Source organism: Poecilia mexicana, unplaced genomic scaffold (assembly GCF_051168715.1).
Source record: "Poecilia mexicana isolate PSO_F unplaced genomic scaffold, ASM5116871v1 scaffold_5, whole genome shotgun sequence".
Lineage (NCBI taxonomy): Eukaryota > Metazoa > Chordata > Actinopteri > Cyprinodontiformes > Poeciliidae > Poecilia > Poecilia mexicana.
The window spans coordinates 23,450,190-23,474,061 of NW_028263374.1; the positions used below are offsets into that span (position 1 = coordinate 23,450,190).

Genomic DNA, 23,872 nt, shown 5'->3' on the forward strand with positions numbered 1-23,872 from the left:
TAAAAAGTTTTTTGCATTAACATTTGGGTCTCTGAGCTCAGGAAATAGGTCAGGAAAGAACCCAAATGTTGTCTTTGTTTGGCAGAATGAAACTATAATCTTTATAAACAAAACCAAACGCTCTGCATGAGCAGAGCTTACTCCAACTGAGAAGTAAATAAACAGAAAGCTGAAATAAATAAGAGACAAAGCTGGCCATTCGTATGGAATAAAATCACAATCTGACAGCGAACTACTCTGGTTTGCAGAAATATACATACCCCTTAAAACTTTTTTCACATTTAGTTAAGTTACAATCACAAACTTCAAACTTCAAACATTTGTTAATGAGATGTTAAGTGATGGACCAGCAACACAGTAGAGCATAATTGTGAATGACATAAAAAATTTCATGTTATTTTTTTTTATTTTTTTCTAAAATAAAAAATAAAAATGCATTAGTTGAATTTGCGTTCAGTCTCTTTTATGCTTATTACTAAAAAAAAAAAAAAACCAGTAGTGCAACCACATACCTTCAAAATGTACTTAACTATAAGAGTCTACCTTTATGGCTTGTTAGAAAACATTAGTGAACAATCAGGATTATGAAGTCAAAGGAACACAGCAGACAGTAGGTCATAAAATAAATCCACCATCTGAAATTGGAAATAGTACAGAAGATTATCCTTAGTTAAACTTCCCTATAAACACAATATGCCCAGCCCACTAAAAACAACATCTGAACGCTGAAAAATAATCTTCATATAGTCTTTATTACAGACACGCAACTATAAACAAGCTACTCTCAGGTTACTGTTAACTTTGAAATTCAGAGTTTCCTGCAAAGGCCAACAAATCCCCACAACACACGCTATGTTGCCGCCTTTAAACAGAAACGATTTATTCCAATCCCCCAGTGATACTGCAGCCCAAACAAATACAACAAAAGAAAATAAATATGTTTTTGTCCATAAACAGTAGGAGAGTGGGACTGCTGTGTGTGTGTTGGTAGGTGGGAAATAGGAGGTGATAAGGCGTGAAGAAAGACTGAGATACAGTCAATCTTTGCTCCCATGTTGTTGGTGGATTTCTATTGATTCAGAAAGTGACTGTGGTAAGGATGCTGCAGATGATATGTGGCCAAAATAAGCAACAGTCAGACAAGACGCTGCTAAATACATATTTAAAGTTATTTGTTTCCGGCACCCTTTTCAACATGTTTTGTTCTGCATAGTGCAAGGAAATCAGTGAGACACGCATACACAGAAAAACAGATGAACTGAACATAAAAATGCAACAAAACAAGATGCATTCAGAACGATTCCTGATTGAATCTAATGTATGCAAGCACAGAAGAAATCAAGTGTGAACATACAGACACTCACTCATATATACAAAGTAACGCACGCAATAGTATGCATGGATGCACCAAATCAGATGAATACTCACTGTGCTCAGTCACCACACACACATAATACACAGAGATGCATAAATAGAACTGCAAGGTATCCTCTAAATACGCCATGTCTGCAGAGGAACCTCATGACAAAAACATTTACGCTGTATTTATCAAGAAAATGTTATTTTTTAAAATGTGCATATTAAAATTCAGTGACTTATGTTAGTATCACATAAAGGTTTGAAATCTAAAAACTAGAAAGTTCTATCTATAAATAAAAATCTAAAAAGTGTGGCATGCATTTATATTCAGGTGCCCTCTGTGAATATGCAGAATATCATTCTACCTCTATGTCATAATTTTGGTAAATCTTTAAACTCCATACAACTTAATTAAAAAGGAAGACTGATTAAATTAAAATCTAGTGTTTTTAAAGCTCCTGTGGGATGTTATCATGAGGGAACTAAGTCATACTGACCAAAATAAACGCACTGATCCGACAACTTTCCATTCAAAAAACTGAAATTCTTCACACATACACACACACGCACGCACACACAGCACACTCACTACTTCAGTTAGTTCAGTGTGTTTAAGTCAACAGTTTGATCTCATTGCAAAACTTAATGCCTGATTTCTCCAAATCATATAGTGGGTGATCCTGCACAACCTTATTGTGTGACTACAGACATTTAAACATAGGTATTCAGTATGGCATCATATGACTTCACTAGAAACAACAGGCCTTTGCTGGAAAAATACACTTATATAACAGTATTCCTGATTAAATAAGAAATGGACAATTGGAAGAAGGTGGGACAGAAATATTTGGACTCATGTGATTTTAATGTTCAAAAATTTTGACACGACAGGATTCAGAGAAAAATCTGCTGTCAAAATGGGGTCTAAAGTCAAAATGGGGTCTAAAGTCAAAATGGGGTCTAAAGTCAAAATGGGGTCTAAAGTCTTTCCTAATCATAGAAGAACAAAAACAGTGTTGCTGCTGAAATGGAGAAGGACTATTAGCAAAAGCTGGATGTAAAATATTCAGACTTTTACACAGTTGGTTGCTATTAGCTCAACTATCATTTTGTGTTTCATCACTTTTATAGAAAATTTCACAGAAATGCTGTTTGGAGTTTTGCCAGCACTGATTATTGCATCTATTTTTTCATCTTCACAACAGAAACAGGATAACTAGAATTACTTGTTTATGTCTGTTTATGTGATAGACCAACACAAAGTGTTAGACAACAGTCAAATAATATGAAATGAATAATTTCCTATCAGAACTCAGCTGATGAGTAAATAAAGTCCATTTGTATGTACATTAATCCCAGTATGAATCCAGCTGTTCTAGGATTTCTGAGAGTTTTGTTAGAGAACATCAGTAAGCTAATGAAGACCAAGCAACACAAGAGGTTAGTTGTGCAAACGTTCAGAGCAGTGTTGGGTTGTAAACAATAAAACAAGCTTTAAACCTCTCAGAAAGGAGCATTTAACCCAGGAAAAACCAAGCCTTCTTCTAACTTTTAATTATATTTTACTTGTATTGGTTTATAACACATAAAATCCATGTGAAACACAATAAAATCATTCTCACTGCACATAAAAGAAAATAGCAATGGGAAAACAAAAAGTAATTACAAGGAAAACAGAAAATGTTTAAATGAGATGAGCTAAAACTTGTGTGAGCCTCCAAAGACTAATTAATTTGAGAAAACCTAAAATAGAGACAAATATTCTAACAGAAAACTTCCATTAAGACATTCTTTCTCCGTTATTAATAAAGAACAGCAGAAAACCTCTTTCCTGGGATTTATGTTCCCCCATGTAATAATAATTGTTTTGAGGAGGAAGAAGACTAAAAAAGAGAGAAAAATAATGAATGACAAAACTCAGCATAAATCTAAGTTATACTGTGACACTGCAGACAGTGAGAAAGAGAAAGGAATGGAGATTACAGGTTTAGTTGCACAAACACTTTTATAGGTTGAACTGCTTTGAAGGGAAACAGTCTTGGTGGAAATGTTGAGTTTCTCCAAAAGCTTTAGGATGTTTTTGGAGAGAGAGACAGGCCTGACCTCCCATCTGAGCACCTCGGAGGATCAGGTCCTGCTATTAGTGTCCTGTATGCCGAGTCATGACAGAGACAGAAAATAGGCCCTCAAGGTCAAAAATATTTGTGGGCTCAGCTGTGCGTTTGTTATGAGAGGGCAGAAACGCTTAGCTGGTTTGCAGCAACGAGCGAAATTAAAGAAGCAAAAAAAAGATAAGATGACGGAGCATTTCTTGTGCCCCTATTTATTTCATTAATGGACTGTTATCCTCCTCTCTGCAGGAGCACACACACACGCACACACGCACACACACACACACACAGCCACACCATCACAGTTGACCCACATCAGCCTCTTTACTGACGTTAACTATTATTCGTCTGTTAGCATTGTGTTTTCTCTAAGAATGTATAATTGATGGGCATTCATTAGGAAGGGAGGAGGGGGATCATTTATTATTAATAAGTTCTGTGTGGCCACTTGCTATTACTTATTCTACTTTATTAAGGAGATATGAGACAGGGAGGGGCGCATGATGGGAACGAGCACTACAGTGCAAAGTGGTAGAAAAGGACAATATTCTGTGAACGCAGGCAACAATGGAGGTAATGATTATAACACCTAGTGTAAAAAGTTTTTGCTTACAGATTTATTCTGTTATTGCTTTTTGTCTCCATCATTTGACTTTAACATTAAAGATAAAAAGTGCCATGCAAAACAAAACAAACAAACAAAAAAAAAACAGTAAATCATTTATTAGGAAAAATGCTATCCAAAAAAACCTTGTCCTATGAGAAAAAGTAATTGTCCCATAAATCTAACAGCCCGTTGGCGCAATTTTAATTTCACCATTGTTTTAACTCAGTGACAGTAGAGGGCCTGTTTCAGGTCAAGTGGATTTAAGTCTGGACTTTGACTTGATTACTCCAAACCTTCATTTTGTTTGCTTCTGGGCCACTGAGAGATGTTAGTGTTCTCTCTGGCGTGCATTCGATCATTGTCCTGCTGCATAGCCTTAAGTATGCTGGAGCATAAGGTTACAAAGTAATTGCCAGGCATTCTCCTTTGGGATTTTTTGGTAAAGAGACAAAGTCATTGTTCCATCAATTACAAGTTTTTCAGGTCTTACAGCAGAAAAGCAGCCGCAGACCATCACACTATCACCATCACCATGTTAGGCTGTATATGAGATTACCTTTTGTCTTGTCAGGGTACAGATTATTTTACTAAAAGTCTTTGGAAAATAGTAAACAAATAAAAGGCAGTGGTGTTGAGTCAGGTATGGACTCTGGTGTAAAACATCTGTCAAATCTGTGAGCACGCAGCTGCAGAGTGGGGAGAGCTGCAGAGTGGTGACAACCAAGTGGACGGAGGTGCCGAATGGACGAAACAATGTCCATTCAACGAGAATCTATTATAATACTTTTCAGCCTGATAAATGTCAGTGACTTTATTTCTAATCTGTTCTTCATTTTTTAGCTCAAAGCATTTTTATAACCTTTTGAGATCTTTTAGCCTACTTCATGCTGCCAGACAGCTTCTACTTAAGTGATGTTTTGACTTGATGGAACTAACAGCAGGCTGGTTTAAGTGATATTCCAATAAATGTGGGTTATCACAGAGAATTCCTAATTTTATAAGCAACTATTTTTCCACAATGTTTGGTAGCTAACAAATAAAATTATAATTTGGAAATGTTGTATTTACCCAGGATATCTTTGTCTGATATTAGAATTTGTTTGATGATCTGAAACATTGAAGTGTGACAAAAAAGCCAAAAGACAAGAACACCATAGGAAGGTGATTATTTTTAGCAGCTCTGTAGACATCCTGAAAAAAAAGTTTATATCATGAGCCTTCATGTCTCAGTGTTTTGTTCCTGATTTCTGCTTCTGACAAATAACTTGATGAGAATGCTCAGTGTTTGTAACGGCCATCGGGGAGAGGATATTTGGCTTAAACGTCCCAATAACCACAGTCACAGAAGAGAATGTTTGTTGATTTATTAAATTATTTCATTTTAGATGTCTTAGGAATTATTGACAGTCCTGTCTTTGTGAACATGACTGATTTCAGGGCTTCTTCATCTTTTGCATATTTTGGCTGGGGCAATCATCTTTCCTTCTTCAGCTTCTGTCAGCATTTCTTTCTTTGAATCATTGCAACTCTAGTGTGAGTAGTCATGAGAAGTCTTAGTTATGGATTTAAATGCTGCAGAAATGTTCTCCTTTCCATTCAAAATGAAGTATTATCTGCAATTTCATCATGCTTTATCACCCAAATCCACGATTTGTCACTTTATAATTTGACTGTAGAAACACTGAGCTCAATTTTATAATCACCTCACAAAAGTTTGCAATATCAATAGACATTACAACTTCCTGTGAAATTTTCATCATCTTATCATCACTGAGCTGAATGGTTTTAACCAAGTTTCCCACAAATCGCATTCATGCATGCAATACCAGCAATAATTCTGTAAAGGAAATGGAGCTTGGTTAAAGTTAAATCAGTGAAACAATTTCATGCATGAACAACCGTTCAGATTTCCTCACAGAGAACTGATGGATGTTTCCTTCTCTGTGAAACTGAACTGATTTGAAACTTTATTAAAAATAATCAACATGTTTTTTGCAGTCAGTTCCCATTTCAGAATCAGATCAATCTGATCCATTCCAGCCACAAACAACACTTAATGCCAGTGTCTGTTAAATGTATTATTATTACACAGCCATGCAATATGTTTGTAAAATAAATTTGCATTATAATCCAGATTAACAAATATTGCTTTTGTGTTTTAAATTTAAAAAATGATTAAAATTCAATAGTGAAAGTCTGACTTACTTAGATCATCAATTATTTTGACTTGTTTATTTAAACACACACACACACAAAACATCAAGGTCATTTTGACTGATCTTTCATTTACTAATCAACAAACAACAACTGCAAAACTAAGCAAAACTGAAATAATTTACATTTATTCATACCTGATGGTTTTTCCCTCCCTCAGATCATAGAGAGAGAAAAATATGTCTGTGTCCTCTCCTATGCTGTTGTAGGTGAAGCTCTTCAGGTTGACCAGTAGGTGGTGTGGTACCGGAACCCTGCATGGTTCTCCGTGTCTCTGCCGGCTATTCTCACCCTGAAAAATCCACAAAGTAAAACATTGACAGTTTTTTTTATCATTTCAAGATCAATTACATATTTTGGAGTGTCATCTGGTGCTTATCTGGGTAAAGATTTAAACTACTGTATCTGTTTCTTAAAACTTGAATTTGTTTTTGAAATGATTTAATCTAGTTATTTATGGCATAGCTTTATTATTTATTGATCTGCATCAGGATTAGATTGTTTGATTTTAATCTTAACTTCAGTGAAAACATTTAATGTAACATTTTACAAATAACTAGTTTACAGTGGAATAACTCACTCCTGTAGAGCTGCTAAGCTTTTGGGTTTTTATATACAAATAAACTTTGGGATCAGAATCATCACCTATAAAGGACTTCTTGGACTGCAGCATTTGGTAAATAATGCATTTATGTTCTGTACATCCACTTCATGGCCTACTAAATGGAGTTTGATGGCCAATATCTGATTTTTATGAGAGCGGGCAAATTTGAAAGCTCATTTATGAGAAAAGGTTTTAGAAAACTTAGAACCTTTTCTCATTAACTGATTAAATAATCTGAATATTTATCTAAAATATTGTAAGTGTATGATCTCCTGATGACGTGAGGCCTTAGTTTTACCTTATCCCTTCATGTTAACTGAAATATTTTACTAAACAAAATGATAGAAAGGCATGTCTGGCAGGACTTCAGACTTCATACAGACAGTAATGGAAACATTACCTGTGTGGTGCTCTGCTGGACGCTGTGTCTGCTGGACAGATGCTGTGAAAGACAAAGAAAACATCAGGTTTATTCTGCTTGTGTAGTTTAATCTTCTGCTATACCAAACATACAATTTTGTGATTTTTCAGTTTCTTTTATTTGAACACGTTTCTTTTTTCCTGAATCCATCCTCCTCTCATTTTCTCTTCTTCACATTTTTCTTCTCTGCTCATTTTCTCCTCATCTTTCTGACTCTGCTATTTGTGATCTGTGCTCCTTTCCAACCTTTCTTCCCTCTCCTCTACAGTCGCTCCCTCAGATGATGAAAATATTTTAATACCTCAGAGACTCATTACTCCAACTTAATTTGTCAAGTGGTTTTTGAGTAGAGAGGAAGCAATAAGTCAAATGCTGTTTGATGAATGGGAGTAAGGACCGTCACTGACAAGACGGCTCCAATTATTCCAACCTGAGAGAAACTAGAACCAGCCTGCTGGCATTTTCTCTTGTTTAATCCTAAAACTAAGTTTTAATGAATCAGAATGGGTTGTTTACTAAAGATTGACACTAATAACAGACAAATGCAATTGTATTGGTGCTTATGGCACAGCTGCACAAACACCTGCTATTTCATTAATATGGATTGTGTTTTCAGTGGATGCCAGTTATTTATATAACCACTTGTATGTTATTTAGAAAATCAAGGAAATAATAAAGAATTAATAACTGGCATTCAGATGTATCCATTGAGTATTTACTTTATTAAATAGCAGCTATCTGTTTTAAAAGCTTGTTTCTCTACTCATGAACCCAAAAGGTTTTAGCTTAGTGTTACATGAGCACTGACAGGTTTTTGTGATTTGTCTCTAGTTTTTGTTGGTAACAAAGAATAAGAATAAAACAAACTGGTAAAATGCCTGATATGAAGGCATTTTCCTGTTCTGAGAAACTGTATTTTTAACACAGTGTTGTAAAGGGATGATCTTCATATGTTTAGTCCTCCTCAGTTTCCATGTCTCTTAATTTCAGATCAGTCTCTAAGCAACAGAAGAAAAGCATTACAGCAACATCAGTGATCCTCTGAGCCTGTTAAGCTATTTTGAATCAAGCAAAAATGTAAAGTTTTTCTAAGAGACCAAGAATCTTCAAGGACGTGTCTCAAACTGCAGCCACATCAACTTTATTAATAAGCTTTAGTTATTTTGAAATAGGTTTTTCATTATTGTAGGTCGGGAGGAAAAATATGTTCTAACTGCAAACTAAACTTTGTTCATATAGCATAAAAATGACAAAAAATAAGATACAGACTTAACTTTAAACATTATAACATGATGCAGTGTGCCCTTGAAAAGAAACACAATTATAAAAGATTTTATATTGCTTAGTAACTTCTGGAACTTCTGTAGTCTGGAAACGATAATCCTAACCTCATAATAAGAAAGCATTTATTCAGAAAATGTTCCCAAATCCATCACAGTTCACCTGAGGAGTAGCTGAAAACATTTAGACTGATGCTTTTGTGAACAGAATCATGAAAAACCACAAAAATGGTCGTGCGGATACGGAGAGTAATTTTGCAGTCATTAGTTCAGATCGTTGGTTCAGCAGTTATGAAGTGACCTGAAGGACTCAGATGAAACAAGCAGCACATGGCTGCAGGCTGCACACTAACATCCTCGCTTCATTTTAGGCCAATTTATACTTTGAGATGGTTGTGGTAAAAATTTAAGAAACACAATGAATTGAAACAAAAGAGAAATTGCTTACTTTGACTTGAACATCTGTTTCCAGGAAAACAAGTTTACCTTGATTTTAGATTAAATATTACTTTTATTTTGTTTTCAAAGAAAAGAAGAAAGAGAAACATTGAACAAAAATAGTTTCCTAACTTTTCAAAAGGTTGATGATTTAAAGGCAGAGGACAGACAACAGGCTTTGTTCAGCTATAACACAGGAAAGACAAAATCAACACAACAGGGATAAGTGGTAAATAAAGTATTAATTTAATTCTGACACAGCATTAAAAACTCAGGAGATTTTTACTCAATGTCTAAGCTAGATCAAAATGTTTTAACCTTCTAATTTAACCTTTTTTTTTTTTTTTACAATTTAAGTTAAACAACCTTTTTTGTTGTTTAACTTAAATTGTAAAATATAATGGATTCCTTTCTGCAGTTTTGTCTTTATTTGCAGCCCAGAGATACTCATTTACTTGCAAGGTTTCTCAGAAGCGATTTAGGATTAAAATGTATTTTAACATTAATTTTAATTGGTTGATGATGAAGACTAAGGTGCCTGTCTCAATTTAACTAACAAACTAAAATAAGAAATTTGATTAGTGGTAATAACAATTTAGGAAGTACCGTGAAATGATTTATAAGACTTTTGTTGTATTGAAATTAACCTTTTATTTTTCTTAAATGAAAAAATAAACCCAGAAGAACTCAAGTCAATAGAGATGCTTTCACCTGCATTTTCAGGGACAGTTGTGAATGTATCAGAGCTTGCAGCCTCGGCACTTAACAACACAATCTTCATACAATTTGGTCGTTGAACTAAATGCTAATGGAGTAGGAAGATCCTTCAAACTAACATCTGAAAAGAGCCACAAGTTTTGTACTTTAGCAACTCAAAATTATGACAATATGATGTGACAGAACTTCAACAACTGTGCTGTTGCTTTTAAGTGGTGAGAAACGCATCAGTTATTCATGTATGACCTCAGCATCAACCACAGTATGTACGCACGGCGATGAAGTAATGCAGCCATCTGCAGCCCACTTCCACTCTGAATGTAAATTGCATGTTTTCTCAAACTACTCTGGATGCATTTGTGCCTGTTCTAATGATCAGACTAAAAAAGATGTTGGTTAATATTTAAGGGGAACAGTGTAGTGTAGTGTGTCGGCTGGGTTCATATTTGAGCTGCTTCTCTACACACAGTCTTCAAACTGTGGTTCTTTATTTGACTTCATTTAAATAACAGGTGTCTTGGCACAGAGGAAGCATTTTTCTGTCTTCCTACCATATAATCTATGGTAGGAAAATTATATGGTAGGATAATCTCACCTTTGGTGTGACATTATGTCTGCAAGGGTTGGAAAGCAACAACTTTAACAGTATCAACTTTATGACCTGAACAAATGTCTTACCATTTTATACAAATCTGACACACTTATCTGGTCTTCATCAACCATCTCAAACTCCTTCCTTGGGACCAAGTCCAGACCCAAGTGTCTGAGGGGAAAAAAGACAGAAAAGGGATGATAAGATTTCAATTTTAAATTTTATAGAAGATAATTCAGATACAGACCAAGATACACAAACCTCCAAAGCAATCACACCTGAACATCAAGTTTTTTGATGTAATTTCTAACATTGTCAAAGAAATGTCATTACCTGTGTTTCATATCTCTTAAATCATGACTGAGCCTGCTTTGATTGTAAATCAAAGATTTTGATCCAAACTTTGAAGACATGGTGAATAAATGTCTTGGTTGGTGAAATGGTTTCTCAGGGTAGGAACAGGGTGGCAGTTGAAACCCACATGGGGAGAAAAGGCACCTTATTTGTTGCCTAAAAACTTTAGGACATGGTATTAATAAGATTTATGTACAATGAATATAAATTACATATTGTTGTTCATTGGAAACAAAATCAATAAATCTTTACATTTTAGCTCAAACACTCAAATGTATCAATAGAAAATAGTTTATTTCCAATATTAAAACTTTTCTAGACTAATTGTGTTAATGAATACTTCAATATGTCACCACACTGAAGCCACAGAAAGGGGTTTATCCTAACAATATTAATCCAGTTGTATCACGTGTTAGGACTTATGTATGATAGCGCTCGTTGACCTCACAATATCACCTTTGATATATCCTTGAAATGAATTAACTCTGATTTCTGCAGCTCCTTTACTTCCTGAGTTCCCACCAGCTGTAAACTGCATTAGCATTGATCTGCCCAACAAGATAAGCAGCCCCTCATTAAGATGTTTTTGAGGAATTGTGGTCGAAAATGATTTGGTTTGCTCACTCAGCCCTGTTTGCATTGATGTGTGAAAATTGCTGTCAATAAGAAGATCTCTACTGGTGCAAAGAAATATTACAGCTACAACAGAAGTGATTTGAATAAATGTTATTTTCAGAGTTATTATAACTTGGTCCACTAGTTTATTGATAGTTTATCTGAATTCTTTCTTCTAACTGTAGCAACCAAAGCACTTTTACGAGTTAGGACTTTTTTTAGTCTTTAGATTGACGTTTTTCAGATCAGACTTTTGTCTCAACATTTCAGAATTGGCATATCCTATCAACTATGTTTAAAGAAGAACAGATAAAGATCAAAATTAATTGTGGTAGCTAAAAATGCAAATCCAACATAATATACTTAGAAGGATGCAACTTTTAGATGATGGAGTAGGGAAAAACATCTGAAAACACAAACATGTTCTTTCTCTGTAGTCATCTGCACCTGTAAAGTAATTAAATCAAACTCCTGATATAGTCAACCTGAAGGCACACAGTAGTTTTATTCCATCCCATCTGTTTTCCATCAGCTTTTCACTGACTTCATGAATCTTTTCAACTACTGGTAATATGCTTCAGTCATCGGCTTCTGAAAATCACTTCTATTACCCAATGCAGGGATCTGTGCTGACACTCATCTCCTGACTTTAAGTGCTGAGAAAGTTTACCAGTTTAAATCAAAACTTCGGTGGAAACTTTCTTTTTCAATGGTTCTGATCTTAAAATTGACTGAGAGCGAGTTATGACTTTAAATCCATCGTAAGTTTTATGCGCATCAGTGTGAGTAAAAGAAGTTTTTTTTATAAGGATGAAAGATGTTTTCTCACTCGTTGCCCCAGTCGAGTCTGACGGTGATGTGTCTCTTGACGTCTCTGCTCTGGTCCTGTGTGAGGTGACCGGACAGCAGCTGCCTCCTCAAGTCGATCAGCTCCATCATAACGTGTCGGACCTTGTAGAACAGATCCACTTTGTGTTTCTGATGGACAGAGAGAAACAAGAATCTCAATAAGGAGAGTAGGCTGGCTTTCCTTCGTCTAACTCAGGTTCAAAAACATCTGAAGGAATTTAAAAACAATTAGATTTACCTTGAAATAGGGGAGTAGAAATAACTGCAAACTAAGAAGGTTTTTAAATTTATGAAAATTTAGCTAGATTTCCTCTTGACTGTCACTTCTGTGAGCTGATGAGTGCTTTTTTTTTTTTTATGACACTTTTCCCTTCCCACCATGCTGAGGACATTTGGATCCAGGCGTTTCTTAGTAGTTTAGTCACAGTTCTGACTATAATTTATTAGTTGCTATTTAATTTAAAAACACACCCTAAAGTGTTTTTTTTTTTTTTTTGGCAAATGCATTTATACAATTGTCTGAAAAAGAAAAAAAAAAAAAAACGGCAACACCCAATAGCAGCTTGTATGTTTCTCTAACATATTATTTGATATCAGTTTTATCAATAATTATACTTCAAATAATATAAATAAACAATAACAGATGAAGACGTGGTGGTTTTGTTTTTGGTCATAAGCTCTAATCCTTTGAGGTTGGAAGTCCTCATTGCCATCACCCTAATCTTTAGCCATAGATTCACTGATATCTAAGCCTATTGGAGTGAGTCATTTGGTACAAAGTCTCCTGGACACTCTTGGTGTTGGTTCCACTCAGAAATTATTAAGGACCATTTACAGCAGAGAGACTCGTTGAACTACTGTCAGTTTGCTGCTCAATGTAGCAACTTTTTATACCATTTGCTGAGATTTTCCACCTCAACAAACTCAAAAAGTTGAAAGCAATCAATTTTAAAATACTATTATGCTCTGATGTCCATTTTATCCATGACCCTTCATTTGTTTTAGCTGTTGTCACGTCGGCTGCTGACATGGATGGAAATATTTACAAAGAATCGTTCTGAGGCTTATTGTGTAATTACTAATCTTGTAAATGTGGACACAAACAAAATGTTGCAGTGTAGCTGACAGTGCCTGTGTGGTTAATTAATATTAGTTTACACACAACACCTGGACAAAAACAATACCAGGTGCTTAAGTATAAGTGTCCTGGGTCAAAACATAACATTTATTATTTTGATTTTGATCAAAATCAAAATAATAAAGAAATATTACAAACAACAGTATTAACTATAGTAATTTATTTATGTACATAGCATATAAATGCTTTCTAATGAAGCAAATAAATTCAGCATGTTTGAGTTATGCAAATAAAATCAATTTCTTCTAGGTCTCACAAGCAAAGATTAAACTCCCACTGTCAGTGGTTTTAACTGCACGAAGTTTTAAATTCACACACACACACACACACACACACACACACACACACACACACACACACACACACACACACACACACACACACACACACACACGCACACAGATAATTAACACACACAAGCTGGAACATAACTCCCCTACCTTACCCCCTGAAGCTTCTTCTATTATTAGTGCTCTAATTTATCCTATAGGCCTTGAACAAGGCTGTGGGGTTAAATGCCCATCGTGATCTTGGCAGGCAGCTGCATAGGCAGCAGAGAGCCAGGTGCATTGACCACACACACACACACACACACACACACACACACGCACGCACGCACGCGCACACACACACACACACACACACACACACACACACACACACACACACACACACACACACACACCTGTGCTGTACACACATATTCATTGTCATTGAGAGTGAAAAAGTCTCAAATCTACAAAACAAAACAGCCTGCAGTACATTTCACCATCATGTTATATATTTAGAATACTACCCTATATTTATCATATACTATACGCATAAAAATCAACTATATTTAATTCTTCCTCATTGCACGACCTCATATAGCTGGGTATTGAAATATTCTAGTGGTGTGCCGATCGATCGGCCACCGATCATAATCTGCCGATTTCCGTGAAAAAATGTATGATCGGTGATCGCCGATCACGGTCTCTTGTTGTCGATCACACAAACTGATCACCTGCATCTCATTTCGCAGCCTGCCTGTGCAGCTGGTCTCATCTTTCCTTCACTCTGCGCAAACGCGCAGCAACAAATCCTAAGCGATGTCGTGTGGAACTATAACACACTGAGTGAATGGGGAAGTTTGCGTGTTGCGGCGGAAAATTACCTCGGGGACGGGGGTGAAGCACGTCAAAATGCATCAACGCGACGAATCTAATACGACATAAAAACAGTGCCATACTTGATGGAGTTTGGCTACATCGAGGCTCACTGCAGTAAAAGACATATAGAGCGATCAGATAGCAGGTAAAGCAGCGCACAGCTTCAAACACGCACCCGGATTAGCATGATGGTCAGAAAGCTAAACAAATAACCCGCAAAATTATTTAAGTCTTCGAGCTGCGATGTAAGACGCTGGTTCTGCTCTCGCTGTTGAACCGCTGCTACGCTACAGGTAGTCATACTTCACAGACGGAGCGCCGCTTCTGCTCCACCTGGTAGTGACTCACACCGAACCTCTGATTAAAGCTGCAGCATCTAACTTAAAAAAATAAATTTTACATACGTATTAAAACTTTCGCTGTCCTAACATGAGACAGATAATCTCTGAAAAAATAATCAATCTCCTCCCTGATCTGCATAATTACTCCGCTCAGTCAGAAACAGCCAATCAGAGCTAGCAGTAATCAGCTAGCCGCCATGCTATCAGGAAGTTTTCATTCAGTAACTCAGGATTGTTTATTGTAATGGATCCTGTTTTTGCCTTTGAATGTTAAGTTTTATACTTGAACTTTTTGGCAATGTTGAGAGGTTTTATTTTGGCTCTTTGCATTATTTAGCCTCTTCAGAGACTGCATATGTTTTCAGTCTGTTAAAGATAGTATTATCAATAGCAGTACAATTTGCACAATGCCTGTTTTGTTTTTTTCTTGGAAAAAGTTATTAAAAACAAGTTTTTGTCTAAATGAAGGTAAATTCATGTTTCCTTTTTCCACATAATGTAACCGGTAGAGCTTATGATTAAAAAAATAATTATGTGATAGGTATCGGTGATCGGCCGTGATCATGGGTGATCGGAATCGGAATCGGCAGGAAAAAACCTAATTGGCACATCTCTAAAATATTCATAAGTACTTTCCGTGATGTAAACAGCGTATGCAGAAGTCCCCAGCAGGGGAAAAGAAAAGAGCAGCAGACCAGAAGTTTATTAAGTTGCCAAGTGTATCTTCATGTTTCTACCTAAGGTCTGAGTCTTCCTATAATGGGAATTACAAAATATATAGTTCTTATTTCCATTTGAACCATTATATAAATGTGGCCTGCAGTGGAGGTGGAGCTGTTTTTGGGAACCTTAGCGTAGAAACAAGACAACAAGAGTTATTGCTTTAGAGATTTCTGTGCTGTTCTCACAGCGTATGATGATATAAACATGAACCAAAAGAAATATAATAAAAACTTTGACTGGGAAGCAGAAATTATACAGCTCCACCACAGAAGTCAAGATACTTAATCTTTTCATATATTTCTGAGTGTGGATAGGGATTTGTTGTGTAAGATGGATATTGTGTAGCAGCCAAGGTTTTCTGCAATTGATTCGATTAATTCTGCAATTCTGCACAGACTACCTTAACCCTTTAACTCTGAAAGTTCACTCAAAAGACGTGAAATTATTTCAAGCATCTAAGTATGTTATTATTCCAGGAATTTTCTGTTGTGGTTGCCCAGATGCAAAATAACAAAAAAAAGGGAAAAGAAACTGATCACTCATAAAGATGTATCAGACTGAATTACATCCTATTGCAGGGAATTGTATTGTTTCATGCAATTAATATGTGAAATCATATATTACCTTTTTAATGTAGTAATTAATTATGGATTGTGTACATTCTGAGTGTGTTAACGTTAAGTTAACGTTTAACGGTATGTTAATGGTCAACAAACATTAACCAATCCCTTAGTGAACATACACATTTATGTTTTCATGTTAAAATTTGTATTCAAATTTCAATATGAAGAAAACGCTAAATTAAAACTAAAAAGAGATGAGTGGCCAGAGAAGAACATTCACATCCACAGTAAAATCATGTTAACGACCCAGATTTTAGCAGAAGTTTAATATTTAGCTTAACAACCTTTAAAATGTTACCAACAAACCTCTCTGCCTTTACGGAACTGCTTTAAAAAATAACACAGCATTTACACGGCTTGCAGCCTCAGAACTCAAGTGTTTAAAAGAGAGACTGACTGGATTCCTGCTGATAGTGTTGGTTGTGAACTGCAGTGAAACTCTGAGGCAAAGCGTCCAAGAGAAACCTCTCATCACAGAACCAGCATCCATTTCTACAGAGCTCCTGCTGGGAACCCTGCTGCATCATCCTGACGGCGTTGAGTAATTAGTAGGATTTTAGTACTCAGTGCAGCAAAGCCTCAAGGTTAAAAATACCGAAACTTTCATGCAAAGGGCATCACATCTGAAACAGCTTTTCACTGTTTCACTGGGTGCTTAGAAACAACAAGGGGAAACACATGTCATTTCCACTTTTCATCAGTTTAGCAGTTCTTTTAATTAAAATAACTAGTGGACATCTATACTAATGATCTTTCATATAGTGATGATGAAAGAGTGTAACCATTTTTAGTCAAATTACTTTTTGTACATATTTGAGGTATACTCAGATTTTCTGTAAACAGAAATAGACACTGATCAAATATTTTCAAGTAATCAGTCAGATCATTGCAAATGCTTACCGTCTATATGTTTATGTAATGCTGCCTAAATATGACACCCAACAAATAACAGCAGATTTATGGGCAAATAAGGTAAATACCAGAATGTATGGTTGAACTTGGTGCAGTGTGTTTTTAAACTAAAACAGACCAGCTTGTTCAGGACACCAAAATATGACATGTATATAGATTATCTCTAATACCAAGGGTGTTCATCAACCAAGGCAGCAGCACCAGAGTCAGCATTTAAACCCCTGAGCACAAAAGCACTAGGAGACCAACAGGCATATCAGTGCAATACAGGAGACAAGAGAAGCACATAATTATCTACAACTGCAGGCTGAAAGGGTGTGTTTGAACCGACTATTCATGACACCACAGAGTCCTGCAGTTCTTACCTCACTACTGTATGAAAACCCTTTGAGGAAACTTAAATAATGCAAAGAAATACTTGATCTCAATGCAAAGGAGTTGTTCTTTTTTTCCCACTTTAACTATCAATGAGACTTCTTAAAGAAGTAAATGTATTATAAAATGAAATGGCAAAAGTATAGAATGAATACTTTTGCCATTTCATACAGGATAATAACTAGAGATGCTACAGTACAGCATGTGATCAAATAACAGTAATTATGAACTAAGGCAGACAAAAAACACTCATGCCATGTCATAGTTTTTAGGATTTTAACATGAGATTATTGTATAAAACACAAATAACACTTAAAATCAGTTTAATGCTGCTTGTATAAAATGGAGGATTGCTGAATTTCTCAATCTATGCTTTCCAACTCCATGTCCTTGTAAGTAGACTCCCCTTGAAATGCATTTCACTTTCAACATGTGTCCTTTAGCAAAAAAAAAAATAAAAAAATTCAGTTTAGATAATAAAGGAGAGATTTTAAAACATTCCAGCTGGTGATTAACTTATAAGAAGCAAATTCCTTGAATGGTGTAATTCATTTATCATATATCACAAGATTTATTTAAGTTTGATAACCAGTGAGAGTCTTTGGTTCATTCATGTTATTTAAAGTAATAAATAGCTCCTTCAACACATTTACTATTTCAAAATTGAATTCATTGCAAAACCTCCACAGTGGTTTACACAAATGGCAAGTTTTAATCAGTACTAGGATACATCTAATCAATCTTGCAGATCTGTTTATTCCAAGCCAACATCCAATCAATAACAGGTATCATGCAAACAGCATACTTGTAGATGCTTAAGTTCCTAATATTTTTGAGAATCATATCAAAACATTAATTTGCAACTGAAGGTTTTCTTTTGCCATGTCCAAAGGAAAACCTTGATGGTGGTTTTTTTGAGGTAACAGGCAGCAGAATCAGCACAGCTATGTGCCATCTGTACTTCTTATACTCCAACAGCTTGCACCGCATCGAAATCTCCCTTAAATCCAGGACTCGAGATTTATTTGGGACATCTGGCCATCACAGTCAGCGGGTACATGTGTTTGAACTTTGCGCCCTTTTATGAGACGATCCGCTACATGAGGAACAGGCGCACCAGCTGGCTCAACGGGGGGAACTCTTCACCTTCAGCTGGCACTCAAAAAACACCCACCCACACTGCAAAAACAGACACACGGTGCTTTAAAGATGATACTGCATGATGTGTCTGACGTTTAAGGGAAGTATAGATTCCTGTAGGTTCATTTGAGCACACACTTTATGTTTTTAGCATCATCAACCAAGAGAATATCTGTTTATATAAACTATTTATGGATTCAGCCTTCCTCCCACCTCTCTTCCCCCATAAATGCCCCTCCTGCATATTTCTCTAGTCGAAGTGAGTAATCACACCTTTCCCTCTGGCAGGAACTTAGACACAAACACAAATCTTTAGACAGTTTAATGCTATTTAAGCAATATAAAAACAGCAGATATCTGATCCACTTGTTCTAACGCTGGTTAAGATCTAAAAATTGCGATGTAAACAAAGTGAAACAAATCACCACCAAGCAAATCGTTTCAACAATGTTTGTCCTCAAAAAATACTGAGCACCAAAGAGGAAGAGAAGATCAGCTGTTTATATTAAAGCAAAAACGACAGCCTAGGAGCCTAGAAATGATGCTGCTCTTGACTTAATCAAACATTTACTTTCATCTTTATTGATGCTTTGGGACTTTGCTTCACTAAGTTACTTAGAATATAAAGATCTTAATTAATTTGAAAGCCTTAGACTAAAAAAAAAACAAAAACAAAGAACCGAGTGTTATCTAATATTCACAAACAGTAAATGTTTGATTAAGTCAAATATAAAGTCTAAAATAAATTCTGCTGATACCAAAGATGGAACTTGGGGGCACAAAATTGTTGCAGTTTGCATTAATTTTATGTTTTAGGCCTGAGGTAGACTGTGATGGGCTGAAACAACAAGCTTGCACATGATTGACAGAGGAGCACTTTGTACTGCCTTGTTGCTGAAAATGTGCTATATAAATAAAATTACCTTTACCTTTGATTTAAAGGAGTTTGAAGTAAAACTATATTCTACCAAAATCCACTTCAGAGGAAAGGAGGCGATGGTGTGGCACAATTTATATTTCCTATTTGAAACTGCTTCTATATTATCTTGTTATTCGTGCTCTGTCTCTTTTGTTTCAGCGGCTGTTTGCTCGCTTGGTCTGCATAGGTCAGAATAGTTTCTGATGATGCTTGAAACTGTAAACTGAAACAACTGAAAACATCATAGAGTCTACTATAAATAATAGATGTTGATTTTTGCTCTCCTCTGAATAAACTACATTGAAATGAATGCCCTTTTTATACAACTTGTGTTTCCACTGGCTGAGGTGGCTTTCGTTGACATGGAAACCAAGTCAAAGAACCAGCAGACGTTCATATACTGCAGGAGAAGCCTGTAATTATAGTACATTATGTGTGTTATTGCTTTGTTGAGAGATCATGGCCCTTTACTTGTCTTCTTTGATAAGCTGTCAGGTGAACCTGTTGTAAATATATATACACAAGTTGTGTATATATATATATATATATATATATATATATATATATATATATATATATATATATATATATATATATATGTGTGTGTGTGTGTGTGTGTGTGTGCGTGTGTGTGTGCGTGTGTGTGTGCATCAATTGTGCTTTTAAACATTCCCATCTACAGATAATCTATTTCCAGGTAATTCACAAATGATTAAAATATTATGGAAAATTCAGTTCTAGCATGTAGCATGAGAGCGCTTGCTCTGCTAAACTGGTGATCTGCATTTGACAGGAAATAATGAGATATGCATTAGGATCTTAACTTACATTGACAACTTGAGTTGTGAATTTAATCTGGTCATCTGCTATGTATAACTAATTAGTTTGGGAAGTTACCAGTTGAGGCTTCCTAATAAGACATGACTCTATCTGGCACCTCTTAAATCAGAGGGGACACTTTCAACACCTCTGATCTATTAGCGAATGTCCTGCCTCATCTTCATGCTTGTCAAAGCAGCTGCTGCGTTCCTCAAAACAAAGGCGCTGAGACAAATCACCAGGGACAGCAAACAAAGAGCCGCTGAATCACATTTTAGTACCTTCTACTAAGCAGTTACTGAAACATGCTGCCACTCGTATTATGTAAATCTAAATAGGGAGAGTTTTATATGCTAAAAGTGCCCTCTAGGCTTAATTAAAAAAAAAAGAAAGAAAAAAACCCACAGTGGATAGAAAGGTGACAGCCTCATATTTTGGGATTCAAAAGGAAAGATGTGACCTCAAAGAATATTAAAAACAAATTATTATTAAAAGATTTTCTGTTTGTCCATGGTAGAGTGCGTATGCTTTGGTACCATGTTTACTTAGAAATATCTATTTTCGTGACCTGTGCAGGTTTCTGTTTTCTGTTTTACTGAAGAAAATATGGCTCCTTCATCCATTTTAAATCATGATGCATACCTGCATCACCAAAGGATAGTTTGAGATGTATTTTTTTATATAAATATTACTGCACATTAAATAAGTTACTTAGGAAAATATGTTTGATAATTTGAAATAAAAATTTCACTTACTTGCATTAATAACCAACACTAACATCACAACTTTTATTTTCTTCCCCATGTTGTTTTAAAGCTGATTATATGTTGAATCATACAATCAGTGTTGGGTTTTTGCCCAGGGTGATGCTGCCTGTAAGGTGCATTGAGGCAAAAATAAAGAGAAAAAAGTCAATGTTTATTTGCATCATGAACAAGTTTTCTATTTTCTATTTGCATGCCCAGTGAATGAGGAGTGAACATATTTCTTTATTTTCTTCCATCTGGGCTGAGATCAACTTTATTTCAAAGTCTAACGTTTGGACTTGTCAAATCAGCTCTCAATTATTCTACATTAAATATAAGTTTACTTTTTAAGCAGAAGTTCTTACCTTTAATACCTTTTACTTATTCCCATACTTTGGAAGACTTCACGGGAACACAATAGCACTAACATGCAAAAACTATTGTCTTTTAAAACTGGCACATAAAGGCAACTTTCTCAAAGTTTGATGTAAAATATTTCAGAGGAGCCCTGGCTTTCTGAAAGTGGTGTGGGACTCGGAGGTTAAAATGTAAGTGGTTTAACTAGTTTATTAAAAAGACCAGCTGGCTGTTACTTTCTGTCACTGCTTGCATCGGTGTGCACTGGTTTAACAATCAGGAGAAATCTGACACATGACTTGAAAAAGCATCATTACCATCTATCAAAGACTGAGCTGCAGATGAATAAAATATAACTTGTATAAGTAAAATGTTGGTTGACTGCATCAGCTAATTTCCTGAGTGCTGTTAAGGCTTCAAGGATAAGTGAGTATGAAATCCTCTCAAAACACACTTGAGCTTTCAGAAAAACATATTAATACTTCATTGAAATATCCTCAGAAAGTCAAAAGGGCTTCAATATGTAGATTATCTTCTGAATTTCTGTTGAATTTATTTAGTCATCATAATTATTTGAGGAGCAAAATTAAAAAAGTTAACATTTTGAAGGTTGTAAGTTTTCATTGGAAAAATTATTTACTATTCCTAACTATGATTTTGTTAGGAATAGTTTTGTGGAGCTAGTCAGTTTCAGTTATAAACTTCTTCCACTTACATATAGATATAGTGATAAAATGTTTCATATAGAGTGTTAGATATATTGCTCCCTGCATGGTGAGACATGCTTGTATCTGTCAGGCCTGTTTCACCAGCTGGACGGTCCCCGCAGTGAGCTGATGGTTTACTGGCTGCCTCTCGGACCAGATTTAAAACTAAAGAGGACAGAGGCTTTAAAATCTGTAACCCCAAGATGGTGAAATGTTTTAAGAGGCATCTGAAAACATATATGTTTTAGCAGGCTTCCTAATTTTCAAACAATTACAATGAACTTTCTTCAAATTTTTCACAGCATGTCATGTTTATCTTGTATAGGTGCATGTATTGCAGCTTTTTACAGGAGTATTTGAGTTTTCTTCGTGAGAAGCACTAAAAACTAAATTTGGCTTTCTCTGCATTTATGCTTAGACAGCTTGGAAACACTGGGATGTTTAGATTATTTACTGCTTTACTCTAGAAGGGCAGCATCAGATAATTAATATGTCCTCCTCTGAAGTATGAATCCACTGAACTAAGCCACCGGCAAACCCAAGCTGTCAAAAACGTTAGCAAGGCAGGAGTTCTAGCAGGAGTTCGGCACCATGCAGCATGCAATATGGAGTGTGTGTGAGTATGTTAGTGCATGTTGATGTGTTTGTGTATGAGTGCTCTGTCTTCTGCCTGTGATCATCCCAAATCCTCTCATAACCTTGTCTGAACCCTTTCAGGAAAGACACACAAAACACACACACAGAAAGATGGCAGGAGCAGCATGCGATAGCGGGGACGCTAGCCTGGCTCAGCTCACGCTGCGTGTTCTTGAAGAGGTCAACGCAGGAAGGACAATCTACCCTCCAACTGTAAAAGTTAAATCACTGAGTGACACAAGTAATGAAAAGTGCAGAATGAATCTATGAAATGTAACTCTTTACTGCACAGTTTTAGATTAGCTAAGCTTCTGTGTATTTCAGAAGTCTTGATATTAGAGGTTAAAACTCAATTGCTCCATTTCAAGCTTTCATGGAAGATTTGATGATCTCCATTAGATCATTGGTGACTTGATCATCATTAACAAAAACAGAAAGGCACAGTCAAAAACAAGCTATAAAATAATCTTATTTATTTTTCACTCCGAATGTCAGAAATGACATTTTTTTTAAATTGTCAAACAATGCATTTCATTGAGATTAAAGTATTCTAAAATATATTAAAACATATTGAAGTGCACAAATTCTACTGTGTACAACAGATGTAGATGATGAAAATCTCCAGCTTGAGAAGATCAGTCCGCTTTACTGTGCTAACATGGTAAAAGGTGCAGAAACTGGTTAGCTACTTTTTACGCTGGAGGGGGAAAATACTCTGCATGCAGATCAGAACTCTAAACAACAAAAACCAAAGAATGCCTGAAGGTATCAGCTCCAAATGTTCTCCATAGTTGCCTGTTCACACGTGCACTTCACAGTGGGTGATTCTCACTGTGAGGCAAAATCTCACAACTGGAAATAATTCAGACTGGCACAGTGGAGAACACCGGAGGAGACATGATGTAAAAAGTACACTGTGAATCACAGCGTTTGTTTACAGCACCTGAGAAGGCAGGAGTGGCTCCAACTGTGGGCAAAATGCAATTTCAGTAGCAGCACAAAAATTACGATACAAATTAAAATATCATTCAATAGATTTACACAGAACACATAAGTTCTATTGTGTATGTTTCTGATGAAACAAAAATCACTGTAATGACCATTTAGAAGGGAGGAATGATTTTAGA

General features: G+C 35.8%; 1 protein-coding gene across 1 annotated transcript in view; it reads right to left on the reverse strand.

Annotated features, from left to right (window-relative positions):
* Positions 1 to 18,517: 18,517 nt before the first annotated feature.
* The window catches only part of LOC148159715 (dedicator of cytokinesis protein 3-like), a 41,779-nt gene continuing 36,424 nt past the window's right edge, over positions 18,518 to 23,872 (reverse strand). The window contains exon 6 of the mRNA XM_088005992.1: positions 18,518 to 18,573. Coding sequence (XP_087862118.1) covers positions 18,518 to 18,573 — 56 coding nt within the window. The remainder of the gene's footprint in view (positions 18,574 to 23,872) is intronic.